The 19,076-nt window shown below is 41.0% G+C and overlaps 1 protein-coding gene across 3 annotated transcripts in view; it reads left to right on the top strand.

Moving 5' to 3' along the window:
• The window catches only part of pcsk6 (proprotein convertase subtilisin/kexin type 6), a 49,269-nt gene that overhangs the window by 19,255 nt on the left and 10,938 nt on the right, over window positions 1-19,076 (top strand). For 2 of the 3 annotated variants that reach the window (XM_035953558.2, XM_035953557.2), the window contains exons 9-16: window positions 1,880-1,980; window positions 8,456-8,559; window positions 8,709-8,826; window positions 11,262-11,456; window positions 14,375-14,511; window positions 14,669-14,833; window positions 17,817-17,919; window positions 18,169-18,359. In XM_035953558.2, coding sequence (XP_035809451.1) covers window positions 1,880-1,980; window positions 8,456-8,559; window positions 8,709-8,826; window positions 11,262-11,456; window positions 14,375-14,511; window positions 14,669-14,833; window positions 17,817-17,919; window positions 18,169-18,359 — 1,114 coding nt within the window. The remainder of the gene's footprint in view (window positions 1-1,879; window positions 1,981-8,455; window positions 8,560-8,708; window positions 8,827-11,261; window positions 11,457-14,374; window positions 14,512-14,668; window positions 14,834-17,816; window positions 17,920-18,168; window positions 18,360-19,076) is intronic. The other variant, XM_035953559.2, reaches the window with a different exon arrangement.

Raw genomic sequence — 19,076 nt, 5'->3', positions numbered from 1 at the left:
TTCCATTAGTACCTACTCGGCTTGACTTGGCTCGACTCGACTCGGTTTCGTTCATTTTCCATTACAATTGAGCACCACCTCATCATGGGCGGAGTCACAAAACACTCACCATCCTTGAACATGGTCTCGAATAATACAGCAGCAGAGTCAAGGCCACTCTCCCTCCCGTTGCTTGCCGGTTGGTGCACGTAAATGGCATCCATTTGGCTAAACCACTTCCAACACCTCCGGCCATTGTCGGTCTTGATGGACTGATTTTGAGCTTTTTCAGCTTCACCCGACACTGCTTCATTGTCCTTCTGTATCTGTGGGCAACTATCTGCTCAGAGACCTCCTGAGATACTTTCTCGTTTCAAGTCGCACCGTCTAGCTCCCTCTGTATTCTTTGGTCTGTCATCAAAGACAGAAAAGTCTCGACCTCGATGGTACAGGTCTTGTGCGTCGTCACTCCCTGTCCAATCAGTGGCCTGCACTCTGTAGACATCACATTATTGGCTCGACTTAGCTCACTTGGAACCCCGGCCGAGTAGGTACTAAAATAATATCTGGTACCAGGTACTATGTCCTAATGGAAAACCTCACAAACCGAGTAGAGTTGAGCTGAGTCGAGCTGAGTAGGTGCTAGTGGAAAGGTGCCAATAGATGGACTTCACCACAATGGTTTGATAAAACGCCTGCAATACTGCTGCCGCCACAGCAGTCCGCCAGTCCATCTGCCCATCACTCGTGAACAACTCCCCGGAGAGACCCGGAGAGAGCAGTCCACCAGTTTCCGGCAGATAACCATGGCCTGGGGCTTGGAGGTGCTGATCCGTGTACCCACTGCTTCACACTCAGCTGCAAACCGCTCCAGTGCGTGCTGAAGGTCACAATCTGAGGAAGCTAACAGAACCACATAATCTACAAAAAGCAGAGTTGCAATCCTGAGGTCCCCAAACTAGACACCGTCCTCAGCCTGGTTGTGCCTTGAGATCCTGTCCATGAACACCACAAACAGGATCGGAGACAAGGGGCAGCCCTGGCGGAGTCCAACACCCACAGGAAACGTGTCTCACTTTGTGCCGATTATGCGGACACAGCTCTCACTTTAATTGTATAGGGACAGAGTGGCTCGTATCAGCGAGCTCGGTGCCCCACACTCCTGCAGTACGCCCCACAGAGCCCCTCGGGGGACATGGTTGGAGGCCTTCTTCAGATCCACAAAACACATGTGAACTAAGATATTTAGTTGTTTTCCATAATCAAAGCACACAGATATGTTTTTTGTTATATTTCCTTTGTAGATTCTGTGTTTCTTCTACAACTTGTCTTAATGCCCTTTATGTTTCATGCAAAGCACTTTGTATAGCAATGTTGTTAAAAGGTTCTGTACAAATAAACTTGTTTTGCCTTGACTTGAATTAGTTTTAGATGGATGCAAGAAAAAACAAAGGTTTCCTGAATATTGAGGTATTGACAAATTGTGTAACTTTCTGAATTGTGACATTTAATTTGAAGTCAAATTCATTCTGTCATTTAGTGGATAGATGTGCATGGGCTACTGACACAAGAGAGTCAGTTTTTCACAGGGACTGCCTTGTATTTCTCAGTTCTGAATTATACATTAAGAGTCTAGATTCAAGTTGAATTAATTTATCAGCTATTATACTGTTTAAATAGCTCTATTTCTTTCCATGGAGACACAAGGGCATATGTGGAAGACAGATCCTAAACAATTATACACTTGGTATACTTGTCAGATAAAACTGTTGCCCACTGAAAGGCTTTCTATAGACAACCATTTCAGCATTGATTACTAATAGAACAAGGTATATATGAAATCAGATGCACAAAACAATGCATCTGATGGGAACTAAGCTGTGTTTGTTCTCCCTGGCAGGTAACCACTGATGTCAGGCAGCGCTGCACTGATGGTCACACTGGCACCTCGGTCTCTGCTCCCATTGTGGCTGGAATTATAGCTCTCACCTTGGAGGCCAAGTCAGTCAAACTTTCAACTCTGTCACAATCATCTCAATACTTAACTCACACTGAGTATCATCATGCATGGTCTCACCCAACACTTAAATTTTTGCTAATACAATATTTTCCAAATTTCTTTATTAACATTTAAGCTGCTCCTCATTTATAGGGTGTTGGAAAACAGGGATGTCATGATCTTTCCCGTTAGTAGTAATCTTTCCTGCTCCAAAAGAAACAGACTTATTCAACAGCATGAACTGTAACTATAGATAACCGTGGGTTATTACTCCGTCAAGGAACGCGGCAGAGCTATGTGACAATCGTGTTGGTTTGTCTGTTCACATTACTCAAAAACAGACTAACAGATTTGGATGAAATTTTCAGGGACGGTCAGAAATGATTTCAATTCAATTCAATTTTATTACTCTGCCAATTAATGTGGCAGATTTATGCAACAGTCGGCGTACGTTTGTCTGTGAATCCGCCTGTCTGTCAGTGTGCAACATTACTCAAAAACAGACTAACTGATTTGGATGAAATTTTCAGGGGAAGTCAGAAATGACACAAGGACAAGGACAATGGTGAAGTTCCTGATGTTTCACAAAGCCTTTGTTTACGTTCAGCCGTCAGCCTTATTTCACCCATCCTTCATGCCTTTCTTCAGGAAACACTGCAAGAGCTTGTCTCCATTCCAGCCCAGTGCTTATAAGTTTATACACATCCTTTGCGTTAGACAGCAACAGCGTGTAACCATTTCCTTTCATCTTTACGTGAATTTTCTGACTTTTTGGCAGCGTCTCCATCATGTCAAGAAACCGCTTCTTAGATAAACACTTTCTGTGCTGCTGGAATGGTGGCAAAATAAAAGCCTGTAACATTAAAAATACGCCTTCAAAATAAAAGCATGGAGGGAAAGTTTATTTTAACACTGGCAAAACAAAGGCTTGCCAAAAGTGATGACTTGATCAACAGACCTTTATAATTGTACTTTACACGCAATCCGGTATCCAATTGGAATTGGAGAACCCAGGTGCAGACACAGATCAGAGACAGACGGATGGTTCTAAGAAATTTGTTCTATTACAAAAACAAACTAAACTCAAGGAAGAGTGGGAAACAAAACTGGAGGAGAAAAACTAAACCAGACCTAATACAAAAGTATGCAAGACTACAAAACTCAAACAAAACTAACAGTTACGCTCTACACAGGAATACTAGGAAAACTCAAGCAGAAAAACTAAACTAAGTCTACAGTGTACTCACAAACCCAGGGGCAACAAAACTAAAGGGGCGAGGTAGGCAGGCATGGGGAATCCGGAAGCTGTCGGGAGACAAGACTGGCAGACAGAAGGCTGGAGACAGAGAGGGGACCAGCTGGTATCCAGGGTGGAGGGGTGACGAGAGTCCAGGTGGGGCTATGGCAGGCTGGAGGCAAGCTGGGATTGGTGGGAAAACAGAGTCATGTGGGGATCAGAGTCTGGAGGGAAGCAGGAATCTGACAGTCTATGGTCTGGCAGGGAGTGAATGACTGAACTGGGTTTATATAGTGAGCAGGTGAGGTTGTGGACAGGTGAACTGTGTGACTAATTACTGCAGCTGACGCACATCACTGCAATAAGACTGCAGCCAGGAGATGCAGGGAGCAGAGAGAGAGAGACAGGGACGAGAGAGACGAGGGAGAGAGACAGATGACAGACAGAGGGAGCCAAAGGGACAGACAGGCCAAAACAGACAGACAGATGAAGAGGAACAATGACAGAAAGAAGGAAAAGGAGGGAGAAGGAGATGAAGAACAGGGGCTAGGGCAGGGATCATCAGGGGGACCCATCTGCTGCTGGCCAGCGGGTTCTTAACCCGCCAACCAGTGAAGAAATGACACAAGAACCAAATGATTACATTTTGGCAGTGATGCAGCTTATAGTCTGGATCCATGGATTTGTTAAAGATTTCTGTATCATTGCGAGATATCAGCACGGCGTCTCTGCAACTGTGATGATAACTGAACACTATGTCAGCTGCCTGCTGATGATCACATGATTGCGATCCTAATACAAATCGACAACTGCAGACAAAGAATTTATTAAAGATTTTATCTGTCGGAAATCATACAACAACTGAGCAGCCTTGGCAGAGTACTGCACTCTCTGAGTGCTTTTCTTGTTCAATTCTGCTGCCATCCAATAAATGACCACAGCTTATATACAGTCATGGAAAAAGTTATTAGACAACCCTTGTTTTATTCAGTTTCTTGTCCATTTCAATGCCTGGTACAACTAAAGGTACATTTGTTTAGACAAATATAATGATAACAACAAAGATAGCTCCTAAGAGTTTAAATTAAGAGCTGATATCTAGCCATTTTCCATGTTTTTTTGATAATAACCAAAATCACTTAAGTTCTGCTTCAATCATTCGAGGCAGGATAGAGCTGATGGAAGAAGACTTTTTTCAAGAGTGGCCCTGTACATGACCTGGTTCATTCGCCCTTCACACAGTTGCCTTTGCCCTGTTCCACCCATACTGCAACAACTCCAGATCGTCACTGATCCACCCCCATGTTTTACTGTAGGGGCAAGACAGTCTGGTTTGTAGGCTTCTCCAGGCTTCCTCCTAACCAGTAAGTTGGCTGGAGTGGGCATCAACTGAAAATTGGATTCATCACTGAAGAGAACCTTAGCCCAATCATCAACAATCCAATCCTTGTGATCCCCAGCAAAGAGTAACTGGGCTTTCCTCTGCCTTTCGTTGATGAAGTGCTTCTTCTGTGCCCTGTGTGACTTCAGACCAGCTTCAAGAAGTAGGTTTCGAACTGTCCTTGCCGAACAAGTCACATTTCACAGTGCCCACTCATTTTTAAGGTCCCTGGAGGTCTGACGATGATTCCTTACACAGGAACAGATCAGTGCACGGTCATCTCGTGGGGTAGAAAGACGTTTCCTGCCGTGACCAGCTAGGAATTTGGTAGTGCCATGTTCAGCTTGTCTTTTTTTTCTTGGTGTAATGAACGGCTGTCTTGGAGATCTTCAGTTTTTTCGCTACCTGTCTCTCACTCATGCCAATTTCCAGCAGTGCCAAGATGGCTGCCTTTGTGGCTTCACATAATACTTTTGTTTTTAGGCATTATTTGAGAGCTGACAACTTCTGAGTTGTACTACGGCTTGAATGTAAGCAGGAAACCACTCTAGGCCTTTGCATATGCAGTGCTCCTTATGACACGAAATTGCCTCTTTTATACTCTGGGAATACAATTAAGCTTAAGCATGTCAAATAGGACATAATGTATTATGTAATCATCTGCATTTTTTGTCATGTTCATTGTATTCTTCAGGTAATGTACCTTTAGTGGTACCAGGCATTGAAATGAACAAGAAATGGAAGAAAACAAGGGTGGTCTAATACTTTTTTCCCTGACTGTATGTCTGTCACTCATATCAGTTTAGACTTTACAAAGTTTAAATAATATAAGAAGTTCTTGACTAACTGTACTTTTGGTCAAGTCACAAGAAAAAGAACAGCTCTCAAAGCACTAAGGCTTCATTGATGGAGAGCTGCTGACATGATTTTCCTTGTAGCAGGTTCTCTTTCTGCTTTTATATCCTTTTCCTAATCAGCTTCACGGCTTTGTTTTTGTCCTGATATGCAATAAGAATTGTGGGACCTGACAGGTGTGAGGACAACATGACCAATCAAATGAGTTTGCCACAAGTGGACTACACATTTCTGTTTCTGGTTTTTAATATCAAATAGAAAATAATCTAATAATGTGCCTTCAATTTATCATTATGGATTTTTGAGTGTAGATTGATGTAGTTTTATCAATTTAAAATAAAATTTGCAATTTTGCTAAACATGAATTCTGTGGTGACCCAACCTTTATATTTCCAAATACAAATGATTCCCCAGACTAATCCTTTAAATGTCAGCCAATAAATATTGTTGTGTATCATTTGCATCTTATACGTATGTGGATGCACTGTCAAGAAGAATGCAATAAGTGGAACTCTGAGAAATACTTCAGGGAGCATGGCAAAATACAGTCTGGTCCATAAATATTTCGACATTGACACAATGTTCAGCATTTCAGCTCCATACACCACCACAATGAAATTGAAAAGAAACAATCAAGATGTGCTTTATGTGCAGACTTTCAGTTTTTATAACACATTTTATGTGCCCTCCACCTTTTTAAGTGACCAAAAGTAATTGGACAAACTAACATAATAATCATAATCATAAATCATATTATCACTTTTTATATTTGGTTGTAAATCCTTTACAGTCAATGACAGCCTGAAGTCTGGAACCCACAGACATCACCAGATGCTAGGTTTGGTCCCTGGTGATGCTCTGCCATGCCTCTACTGCTGCTGTCTACAGTTCCTTCTTGTTCTTGGGGAATTTTCCCTTCAGTTTTGTCTTCAGCAAGTGAAATCCATGCTCAATTGCATTCAGGTCAGGTGACTGACTTGGCCATTGAAGAACAATCCACTTCTCTGCCTTAAAAAACTCTTTGGTCGCTTTCGCAGTATGCTTCAGGTCATTATCCATCTGCGTCGTGAAGCACCGTCCAGTGAGTTCTGAAGCATTGTCTGAAACACTTCCCTTCCTTCCCTTCTCCAGACTCTTCTCTTCCCATCATTCTGATACAAGTTGATCTTTGTCTCCTCTGTCCATAGAACTGCACTGGCTTTTTTCCCCTCCAAACTCTAGTTTTTCTTTCTTGTTTTTGAGGTACACCAATGGTTTACAGCTTGTGGTGAACCCTCTGAATTCACTTTGGTGAAATCTTCTCTTAATTGTTGACTTTGACACAGATACACCTACCTCTTGGAGAGTGTTGTTGAGCTGGTCAACTGTTGTGAAAGTTTTTTTAAGGGGTTTTTCTTGACCAGGGAAAGGATTCTTCTGTCATCCACCACACTTGTTTCCGTGGTCTTACAGGTCTTTTGATGTCGCTGAGCTCATTGGTGTGTTCTTTCTTTTTAAGAATGTACCAAACTGTTGATTTGGCCACTCCTAATGTTTTAGCTATGTTTTAGCGTTCACCTGATTTGGATGTAAATACCCTCAAATTAAAGCTGAAAGTCTGCACTTAAAGCGCATCCTGATAGTTTCATTTCAAGTCCATTGTGGTGGTGTACAGGGTTGAAAAGCTGAAAATTGTGTCAATGTCCAAATGTTTATGAACATGACTGTAGCTTAGACTAGAAATACTGTGGTATCTGACATCTCTCAGCTCTACCTGCTTTAGCGTCCAGACCTGGTGTGACCTTTAAGGTTTTCACCATATGTGAAGTGCATTGAGAGGAAACATGTTGTAAGTTAATGCTATATCAATTAGAAAAGTACTCAGAGAGCGCAGTACTCCGCCAAGGCTGCTCAGTTGATGTATCCTTTCCGACGGATGAAATCTTTAATAAAAAATAACCTTGTGTCGAGTACAGGCATGTGTTATGCATATGGATATTATGTATTTATACCGAATCACGTGTAAATTACTGTTATAAAGGTCTGTTGATCAGTTCATCATTTTTGGCAAGCCTTTGTTTTGCTAGTGTTAAAATAACTGTTCCCTCCAGGCTTTTTTTTTTGAAGGCGTATTTTTAATGCTACGGGCTTTTATTTTGTCACCATTCCAGCGGCACAGGGAGTGTTTATCTAAGAAGTGGTTTCTTGACATGATGAAGATGCTGCCGAAAAGTCAGAAAATTCACGTGAAAATGAAAGAAAACAGTTATATGCTGTTGCTGTCTAACGCAAAGGATGTGTATAAACTTATAAGCACCTGGCTGGAATGGGGACAAGCTCTTATGTTGAAAAAATGAGTGAAGGACAGAAAGGTGAATTTGTGTTCCAAATAAGGCTGATGGCTGAACGTAAACAAAGGCTTTGTGAAACATCAGGAACTTCACCATTGTCTGGCTGGGGTTTGCTACATTGCGTGACCGAAATATGTAATGGGTGGCAGGAATTGATGGGACTCAGAAACACTTCTACAGTTTAATAATTTGTTCCTTGTATGATTTCCAACAGATAAATCATGGTCATTTTGTAGTAGGATCAAAATTATGTGATTGTCAGCAGGTAACTGACACAGTGTTCACTTGTCATGGTTACAGCGACGCCGTGCCGGCAGCTATATCTTGCAATGGGAAATCCTTAACAAAGCCATGGATCCAGACTATAAGCCGTATCACTGTGAAAATTTAATAAGGTGGTCCTTGTGTCATTTCTGACTTTCTCTGAAAATTTCATCCAAATCCGTTAGTCTGTTTTTGAGTAATGTTTCACAAGGACAGACAGACAGATTCACATATTCACAGACAAACGTACACCAATCATTACATAACTCCAAGATTCCTTGGCAGAGTAATAAAATTCAATTGAACCAGAGAAATTGAATTTAAACAGACCAACAGAACTAACACCGAGATGGTCCTGAGTCCTGAGTCAGTCTGTCGAAATCAAATAAGCAGTGTGTTGTTTTCTGCAGCCTTTTACTCACATGGAGGGATGTACAGCATCTTCTTGTGAAGACATCCAGACCCGTCCACCTGAAAGCTGATGACTGGAATACCAATGCTGCTGGATACAGAGGCACACTGCATTCTACTTCTAATACTGACATTGTGCATTGGTTTGGTGCCTAAAGTACTTGAAAATGTGAAACACTGAAACTGTAGGTGATTGTAGGAGCATAATGAACTTTCATATGTCACTCTTTGTTTTTATTTCTATTCACACAGTCAGTCACCTGTATGGTTTTGGCCTAGTGAATGCAGAGGCCATGGTGCTTGAGGCTGCAAAATGGAGGACTGTTCCTTCTCAGCACATCTGCATTCAGAGACCTGAGCAACGCACAAGGTGAGGTGAACTCCAGCCAGGTGCAGTATGTAGCGAGCGTTCTTCAGAAATTCAATCCATCTAGAACCATTAGAAAAAAAATCAGTAGCTTTCAGCACAGTGTGAGAACTGCACATCTTTACTTTCAGGGACAGTGTGATATTTTGATGTGTAGTGGTGGCAGTAATTTCCCAATGCTTTGTAATGGCATGGCATGTTATTTGAAATCACTGGAGATATTGCTTCCCCCAGTCTTATGAAAAATAAAGCTGCTGTTTTTCGTTCTTCTTGTATTGTGTTAAAGTCTAGCTACAACTTCTGTGTTATGTGACCGCTGCTTTACAAAACTGTCAGTTAAACAGAAACCTTAATATAAAGAAACTACAGAAATATTTTAAAATTTGTGGACAGAAAAAACATCAAATAAAATGGTGAAAGTAACATAAATTATATATAAAGTAGAAATAGCAGTGAAGTGCACTGATTTTGTGCATATATCGTATTTACTGAAGAGATACTTCAAGAACATACATCAGGGCAACAAATAGAGTCAGGTTTGGGCTTTGACACAGTTTCAGCATTTCAGCTCTCTATACCACCATAATGGGTTTGAAATGAAACAAGATATGCTTTAAGTGCAGAATTTCAGCTTTGATTTGAAGGTATTTACATCCAAATCAGGTGAACAGTGTAGGAATTACAACACATTTTATTTGTGCCCTCTACCTTTCTAAGGGACCAAAAGTAATTGGACAGTTGGTTGCTCAGTTTCTCCATGGCCAGGTGTGTTGTTCCCTCATTATTTCATTTACAAGAAACAGGTAAAAGGTCTAGTGTTCATTTCAAATGTGGTATTTGCATTTGGAATATTATGAGGTCAACTCTCAATATGAAGTCCAAAGAGCTGTCACTCTCTGTGAAGAAATTCATCATTAGGCTGGAAAATCAAAACAAACCCATCAGAGAGAGAGTGAAAAGATTCGGTGTGACCAAATCAACTGTTTGGTACATTCTTAAAAAGAAAGAACACACTGGTGAGTTCAGCAATGCCAAAAGACCTGGAAGCCCACGAGAGACAAACGTAGTGGATGACAGAAGAATCCTTTCGCTGGTCAAGAAAAACCCCTTTGCAACAGTTGACCAGATCAAGAATGCACTTCAGGAGGTGAGTGTATCAATGGCAAAGTCAACAATTAAGAGAAGACTTCATCAGAGTGAACACTGAGGGTTCACCACAAGTTGTACACCATTGGTGAGCCTCAAAAACAGGAAGGCCAGATTAGATTTTGGAAAAAAAACATGTAAAAGAGCCTGTGCAATTCTGGAACAACATCCTATGGACAGATGGGTCAAAAATCAGCTTGTACCAGAATGGGAAGAGAAGAGTAGGGAGAAGGGAAGAAACTGCTCAACATTCATCCACTGGAACTGGTTCTCTTATATTTGTTGATGATTTGACTGCTGATAAAAACAGCAGGATATATTCTAAAGTGTTTCAGACAAAATTATCCGCTCATATTCAGCCAAATGCATTGTGACTCATTGGACAGTGCTTCATGGTGCAGATGGATAATGACCTGAAGCATACTGCGAAAGCAACCAAAGAATTTTTTAAGGCAGAGAAGAGGAATGTTCTGCAATGGCCAAGTCACCTGACCTGAATTCAATTGAGCATGGATTTCACTTGCTGAAGACAAAACTGAAGGGAAAATGCCCCAAGAACAAGCAGGAACTGTAGACAGCAGCAGTAGAGGCCTGGCAGAGCATCACCAGGGACGAAACCCAGCATCTGGTGATGTCTATGGGTTTCAGACTTCTGGGTGTTATTGACTGTAAAGGATTTGCAAACAAATATTAAAAGTGATAATATGATTTATGATTATGTTAATTTGTCCAATTACTTTTGTTCTGTTTTGTTCCGTTAAAAAGTAACTCCTATACCGTTCACCTGATTTGGATCTAAATACCCTCAAATATGAAAGCTGAAATTCTGTGCTTAAAGCACGTCTTGATTGTTTCATTTTAATTCCATTGTAGAGGTGTACAGGGAGAAAAATGCTGAAAATTGTGTCAATGTCCAAATATTTATGGACCTGACTGTATATGGGGATATAATGTATACACCCATGTATATATCTTTTGAAAAATTTAAATAAAAAAATGGAGAGCCAATCAGTGTTGTAAGTCACAATTACACACACAGCCAGACACATAACCAGACACACGCACTTGCACAGGTGTTGAAAACACCTAATTTATCTATTGATCAAGAGTTTAGTGAACAATTGAATACTTGAGATAAAACTTAGCACAATAATTCACATTCATCGTGAAACATACACACACTGTTCAATTGCATTATTGCATCTTGCAAACACACACTACAAATCAGTAAAGGACATGTGGGAGGGTAATTTCCACCTCTTATGTCTGCATAATGCTTATGCTTATGGCAGTCTCAGCCATGTCCATGTTGGCCAAAGCCTGAACAGCAGCATTACCACCTCTGGATGTTCAGAAGAACCTGACCAGCATGTGGATTACCTGGAGCATGTGGTGGTCAAGGTCTTGATTGTCCACCCACGACGAGGAGACCTGGAGATCAACCTCATCTCTCCATCTGGGACAAGGTCTCAGTTACTGGCCAAGAGGTGAGAGCTCTACTACACACAGCAATGGACACTGCAGGTGCAACTAAATATGAAGCACTGGACTTTCATTAAAATATCCTTCAGCTCTATATCTATGCAGGTTTTAACAGTTTTCTTTATTACAACAGTTAACATTAAAACTACTGCAATGGTGTTTTGTGTAAGACTGGCTGTTGTTGAAATTTTACATGTTATGTTACAATGTACCTAACCCAGTTTATTATCACCATTTTCTGACCTCTGCTATAAACAGAGAGGTGGCCATGACAAGGTATGTCCCAAAATGTCAAATATCTCCTCTGTAGTCATGCAAATTCTAACTCGTCAGATTTTGAATTACTGTGAGGTGTTTGCTTCATTTATTAAAATCTTCTTCCTCAGATTGATTCTATGAAGATTTATTTTATTTCTGGGAACCATTCATCCAATAAAAAGGCTGACCATAGGAATCTTAAATAATCAACCTGAGATTTTCCAGATGATGGAAAGAGACTTATCTTATGGTTGAATCCCTGTTAAAGTGAAGTGCCTTCTTCACTTATCAAAGCTGTTTTTGTACGGGTGTTGTTACTGTATCCATATCTCAACTTTTCTCTTTGCTCAGCTTTACCTTGAGTTCTTCATCGTCCCTGTTGATGTAGTTTGTTGTCATCATAATACACTTACGAATAAAAACTTAGAAAAAATCTTGTGGAAAGTAGATAGATATTTTAGCTTCATAAGTTTCTGGGAAGCTACAGTCAGGTCCATAAATAGTTGGACATTGACACAATTTCAGCATGTCAGCTCTGTACACCACCACAAAGGATCTGAGATGAAACAATGAAGATGTGCTTGAAGTGCAGACTTTCAGCTTTAATTTGAGGGTATTTATTTCCAAATGGTGAATGGTGTAGGAATTACCTCTCTGATGGGTTTGTTTTGATTTTTCAGCCTAATGATGGCTTTTGTCACCGATAGTGACAGCTCTTTGGACTTGTCATATATACTTGACATATTGAGAGTTGACCTCACCAGATTCCAAACACAAATGCCACACCTGAAATGAACTTTAGACCTTTTATCTGCTCCTTGTAAATGAAATATTGAGGGAATAACACAGACTTGGCCATGGAACAGCCAATTGTCCAATTACTTTTAGTCCCTTAAAAAGGTGTTGGGCACATATAAAATGTGTTGTAATTCCTGCACCAGTCACCTGATTTGGATGTTTATCCAGGATTTTACAGGGAGCCAATGAAGAGAAGTGAATCTTGGTGATATTGGTAATATAATCTCTCTTATTGGTTCTTGCATTTTTTATCAGCTGGAGGTTTTGAAGAGAGTTATTTGGGCATCCTGATAATAAATAATTACAACAGTCCAGCCTAGAAGTTATAAATGCATGATCTAGTTTCTCAGCATCACTCTGAGACAAGATGTTCCTGATTTTTACAATATTACTTGGATGAAAGAAAGCTGTTGTACAAACTTGTTTTATATGTATTTTGAACGACATATTCTGATCAAAAATAACTCTAAGGTCCCTCACAGTAGAACTGGAGGCCAAGGCGATACCATCCAGAAGAACTATCTGGTTAGATAGTGTGTTTCTGAGGTGTTTGGGGACAAATACAATAACCTCAATTTTGTCTGAACACATACTTGGAGTTAGACTAACTGATTGGTTTAATTTGGCTTTAAAGATAAATATAGCTGGATGTCATCTGCATAACAATGGAAAAGTATGCAGTATTTCCTAATAATATTGCCTACAGGGAGCATGTACAAGATAAATAATATTGGACACATTGGATATAGAGCCCTGTGGAACTTCATAACTAACTCTGGTGTGGGTGGAAGAATCATCATTAACATGAACAAACTCAAATCTGTCTGATAAATATGATTTAAACCAATTGGTGGTTCCTTTAATCCCAATAACATGTTCTAGTCTCTGTAATTAGATGCTGTGATCAACTGTATCAAGGGCAGCATTGAGATCCAGCAGAACAAGTAAGAAACAGTGCTGTCTGTGTACTATGATACAATCTAAATCCTGACTGAAACTATTCTAACAAACCATTTCTTTGCATATTGTCAAAAAATTGGCTTGCAACAACTTTTTAAAGAGTTTTAGACATAAAATGGAGGTTGGATATGCATTTATAGTTGGCTAAAACACCTGGATCCAGAGTAGGCTTTTCCAGAAGTGGTTTGATTACAGTAACCTTAAAAGCCTGTGATACGTAGCCTGTCAATAAAGAGAAAGTGAAGATCTCTGATATGGGAGTTTTTAATTAAAGTTGCCCCTGAACAACAGACATGTTGTTGTTTTAGAAGACTTGCACATGTCTTGATATTTGCAGCCGTGGCATTACTGCGCAGAAGTATGCACTCTATCTAACTTTTACAGTAACTTTTAAATATATGGCAACAGATTGCAAACCCTGATCATTGATATAGCTACACCTGCTTTATTTTGTAGAAAAGCACTGGAGCCTAACACAGCTCACGTTTGGCAATAGGCAGGAATCATTAACACTAAAAACACATTTTACTTTTGACTTTCCAGAACCAGATGTAAGGTAGAGGTAAATGATTAGTGTACATACCTCAGCATACACAGGCTAGAGTTTTTAAAGGGAATTTTTCCTACTCAAGAAGTAGTCTGTGTGAAAACTGTCCATTGTGAAGTCTGTGAAAATTGTACAGTGGCCACTGTAATACTGCATGGAAGATCATTCTGAGAAGAGTTTTCGGCATTTTGTAGCAACGTCACCTGCCGCTGTCTAAAATTTAAGTGATTTAGTATTAATAACTTTATTGTTTTTTAAAAACAAAAATGCCTTTTAAAATATGCAAACAAAACAAAAGCAGAAACACAGTTTACATTTCTAACACTTTTGACATCTCATTTCACCTCACTGTGTATACAGGTTGTTTGACAGTTCCAATGAGGGCTTCAGGAATTGGGAGTTCATGACAGTTCATTTTTGGGGTGAGAGGGCAGCAGGCACGTGGTCCATGGAGATTATTGACTCACCCTCAAAGCTTCGCAACCCTGATGTGCTGGGTGAGGCGCAACAACACATGTATACTGAGGATTACACTTACATTTAAATCAAGCACTATATTTGAAGCTGACGCTGTAATCCAACTAATAATAATCAACTTGCAGCTTTATTATTAAAGCCTATCCTTCTAAACATTATCATTGTTACCTGGCACAGGCAGCCTAAAAGAGTGGACTCTGACCCTTTATGGCACATCTCAGAACCCTTACCGGCACTACAGTGCTCAGCACTCTCTTTCAAGGATGTTGGAGGTCCCCACACCACAGGAGGCAATGGAGGACCCTGAGCTCCAGCAGGAGGAAGAGGATGAGGAGTACAGTGGTGAGAGATGAAAAAAAAAACTTATTGACAAAATAAATAATATTTCCTAACCACTGATTTTCTCAGTGAGTCTGCACTCTGCAAGGAGCCTGGATACAGTCATGAAAAAAACTATTAGATAACCCTTGTTTTCTTCAATTTCTTGTTCATTTTAATGCCTGGTACAACTAAAGGTACATTTGATTGGGCAAATATAATGATAACAACAAAAATAGCTCATAAGAGTTAAATTTATCTAGCCATTTTCCATGGTTTTCTGGATAATAACCAAAATCACTTAAGTTCTTACATCAATAGCGATGGCATTGTGCTGCCAAAAATAGTGCTTTTAGGAATTCCATGTTTTCTCTTCTGTTTGTTTTAGTCACATGATACACACAGGAGTTAGTACTTGATTGCATAACCATTGTTTTTGATGACTGCAGCTATGCATCTTGGCATGCTCTCCACCAGTTTCTGACATTGTTCTGCTGTCACAGCAACCCATTCCTGTTGCACTAATTCAAACAAATTTGCCCTGTTTTTGGGCTTGTGGTTCTCCATTTTGGATTTGATGATTTTTCACAGGTTTTCAGTTGGATTTAGATCTGGTGATGGAGCAGGCCAAGGCATGGTTCCAATGTACTGGTTCTCCATCCAGGCTTTAACTGACCTTGCTGTGTGGCAAGGGGAATTGTCTTGTTGGAAAATCCAGTCATTGGAGGCAGGAAAGAGTTTTCCAGCTGATGGAAGAGGACTGTTTTCAAGAGTAGCCCTGTATATGACCTGGTTCTTTCGCCCTTCCCACAAAAACACCAAAGTCAAGTCGTGGTACAGACGCATGGAGAGAGCGACGCTCAACCACGAGGGGCGGAGCCAACAGTAGAACCTCCAGAGAACCTCCAGGGAACCTTCAGGGAACAGCTGGACCTGCTGAGGCGTCGCTGCTGCACGAAACGCCAGAATTTGATGGGTTTGTAGCCGCAGACGTGACGTAGAAACGAGAAGAAACTGTTTTACTGAGCTGCTGTTTGGAGAAAACCTGACCTCTGCTGGTCGCCCTCGGCAACAACAACTCTTTGCCCTGTTCCACCCATACTGAAACAACCCCAGATTGTCACTGATCCACCCCCATGTTTTACTGTAGGGGCAAGACAGACTGGCTTGTAGGCTTCTCCAGGCTTCCTCCTAACCAGTAAGTTGGCTGGAGTGGGCATCAACTGAAAATTGGATTCATCACTGAAGAGAACCTTAGCCCAATCATCAACAGTCCAATCCTTGTGATCCCCAGCAAAGAGTAACCAGGCTTTCCTCTGCCTTTCGTTGATGAAAGGCTTCTTCCATGCCCTGTGTGACTTCAGACCAGCTTCAAGAAGTCAGTTTTGAACTGTCCATGCTGAACAAGTCACATTTCTCGACAGTGTACGCTCATTTTTAAGGTCCCTGGAGGTCTGATGACGATTCCTTACACAGGAACAGATGAGTGCACGGTCATCTTGTGGGGTAGAAAGACGTTTCCTGCCGCGACCAGCTAGGAATTTGGTAGTACCATGTTCGGCTTGATTTTTATTGGTGTAATGAATGGCTGTCTTGGAGATCTTCAGTTTTTTCGCTACATGTCTCTCACTCGTGACAATTTCCAGCAGTGCCAAGATGGCTGCCTTTGTGGCTTCACATAATTCTTTTGTTTTAGGCATTATGTGAGAAGGCATTATGTGAGAGCTGACAACTTCTGACTTGTGCTCTAGCTTGAATGTAAGCAGGAAACCACTCTAGGCCTTTACATGTGCAGTGCTGCTCATAGCATGAAATGGCTTCTTTTATACCCTGGAAATGCAATTAAGCTTAATCATGTCAAATAGGACATGGAGTTTTATGTAATCAGTTGCATTTTTTGTCATGTTCATTGTGTTCTTCGGGTAATATACCTTTAGTGGTGTCAGACATTGATTGAACATGAAATTGAAGAAAACAAGGGTGGTCTAATACTCTGGACTGCCTTTAGCTTTGAGTATGGCACTCATTCACTGTGGCATCGTTTCGATCAGCTTCTGCAATGTCACAGCATTTATTTCTGTCCAGCAATGCATTAATTTATCACCACAATCTTATATTGATGATGGGAGAGTCGGACCATTGCGCAAAGTCTTCTCCAGCACATCCCAAAGATTCTTAGTGGGGCGGAGATCTAGACTCTGTGGAAGCCAATCCATGTGTGAAAATGCAGTCTCATGCTCCCTGAACCACTCATTTACAATGTGAGCCCCATGAATCCTGGTATTGACATCTTGGAACATCCCCGTGCCATCAGGGAAGAAAAACGCCATTGATGGAAAGACCCGGTCATTCAGTATATTCAGGTAGTCAGCTGACCTCATTCTTTGGAAACATAGCATTGCTGAATCTGACCAACCCCAGATCATAACCCTAATATCAACAGGCCTGTAGGCATTAGCCATGATGGGTGCATCACTTCATCTGCCTCTCTTCTTACCCTGATGCCTTCAATTTGGAAGAGGGTAAATCTGTACTCATCAGACCACATGACCAACCACATTTGTTCTTTGAAGATGATGGTTCACAACTATCCTTCCATAATGTGTTGGATGGTTCTGAACCCGAATTTAATCGTTTCAGACATCTCCTTAGCTGTTTTCTTTGCTTGATGCAGGCCAATAATTTGACCCTTCTGAGACAGATTAACAACCTTTCCATGATCAGAAAATATGTCTTCCAACATGGTTGAGAGGCTCACTGCATCAGTGAGGGTTAAATAAGTTGTTGCAAATTGAAACATATTCATCACTGCAGTAATTATCATTACCTATTTGTTTAGTTAAATCCAGGTGGCAACTTTTTTTGGCCAGGCAGTGTATTATGTATATCTTTCAGTGAAATGAAAAATAAAAAAAATCTCATTAAACAATTAAAATACATTTAAAAATGTCTTTGTTTACACATGATGATGAATTTGATGATAAAAATCAGTGTGGTGTTTATGAAGGACCATGCCACAGCGAGTGTGGAGACCAAGGCTGTGATGGACCAGATGCTGCCCATTGCCTCCACTGTGTCCACTTTACCTTGGGCAGCTTGAAAAGTAACAGGTAAGAATTGGCAGAAGGCAATGGAACCAAAGAAGATAAAGTGTAAAGACATACCTGTTTAAATGTGGCTTATGGAAGCAAACTTAACTAGGAAAATCTATAGTTTTTGAATGTTTGCTGTTGAGCTCAAACTAGTTTTGTTTGTTTAGCCAGTGAAATGATCTGTTTACCAAGACCAGCTCTGAAATAACTATAAGCCCATATTCTACTGTAAGCTGAGTGTCCTTGCACCTTCTTGTATGTGTGTAGAACCTGTGTAAGCCATTGTCCACTGGGGCACTACCAGGACATAGAGTCTCGCCGCTGTAGACGCTGCAGTAAAGGCTGTGAGAAATGCGTAGGTCGTTCAGCATGTGTCTCCTGCAGAAGAGGCCTTTACCTCAGCACACTCAACTCCAGCTGTATCAGCACCTGCCCCCCGGGTTACTTTGCTGATGAGAGTAAGTCAACATGTCTGCACTACAGACCAAATTAACTTGGCCTTTTATTGATTAAATATCAGATATTTACCAGGTATCAGAAGCCTGATACCCTTTTTCAGTGACTCTGAGAATTACAACATGTGGACAACATTGTTGGTACCCCTCGGTTAATGAAAGAAAAACCCACAATGGTCACAGAAATAATTTGAATCTGACAAAAGTAAGAATAAATAAAAATTCTGTGAAAATTAGCAAATGAAAATCTAGACTAGGTTCACAGCAGTGGTGGTAGATGGTTCTTGGCTGACAGATTGGAGCCCAGATGGCGAATGGTGAGATGCAGCAACAGATGAGTGTGGATGGACGCCAGGAGAGAGGAAACGGCACAGGTGAGTGATTCCAGACCGCTGAATGGTGCAGGGACTGGAGGTGACGGCGGAATCCGGAGGAACGGAGCAGGTGGAACCAGAACTAGAACAGAGGAGGACAACCAGCATTACCAAGAGCAGCATGAGAACAAATTCTGTGACTTGAGAAACGAGCAGTGAATTGTTACTGGCAGTGCCACGATCCGGCACTGAGAGGTGAGTGGCGTCTGATTATATTGTGGCGAGAGAGGGACTTGATTGGCAGACACCACCTGCTCCTGTACCAGCTGATGAAGTTTGAAGATGAGGATCACCTGCCACTGCCACTGCACTGCTGAACCAAACCTAAAAAGGGAAAGAGGGTGGA

Source organism: Amphiprion ocellaris, chromosome 1 (genome assembly GCF_022539595.1).
Source record: "Amphiprion ocellaris isolate individual 3 ecotype Okinawa chromosome 1, ASM2253959v1, whole genome shotgun sequence".
Taxonomy (NCBI): Eukaryota; Metazoa; Chordata; class Actinopteri; family Pomacentridae; genus Amphiprion; species Amphiprion ocellaris.
Note: the sequence above shows the minus strand (reverse complement) of the source record. Positions and strands in the feature narration are given on the sequence as shown.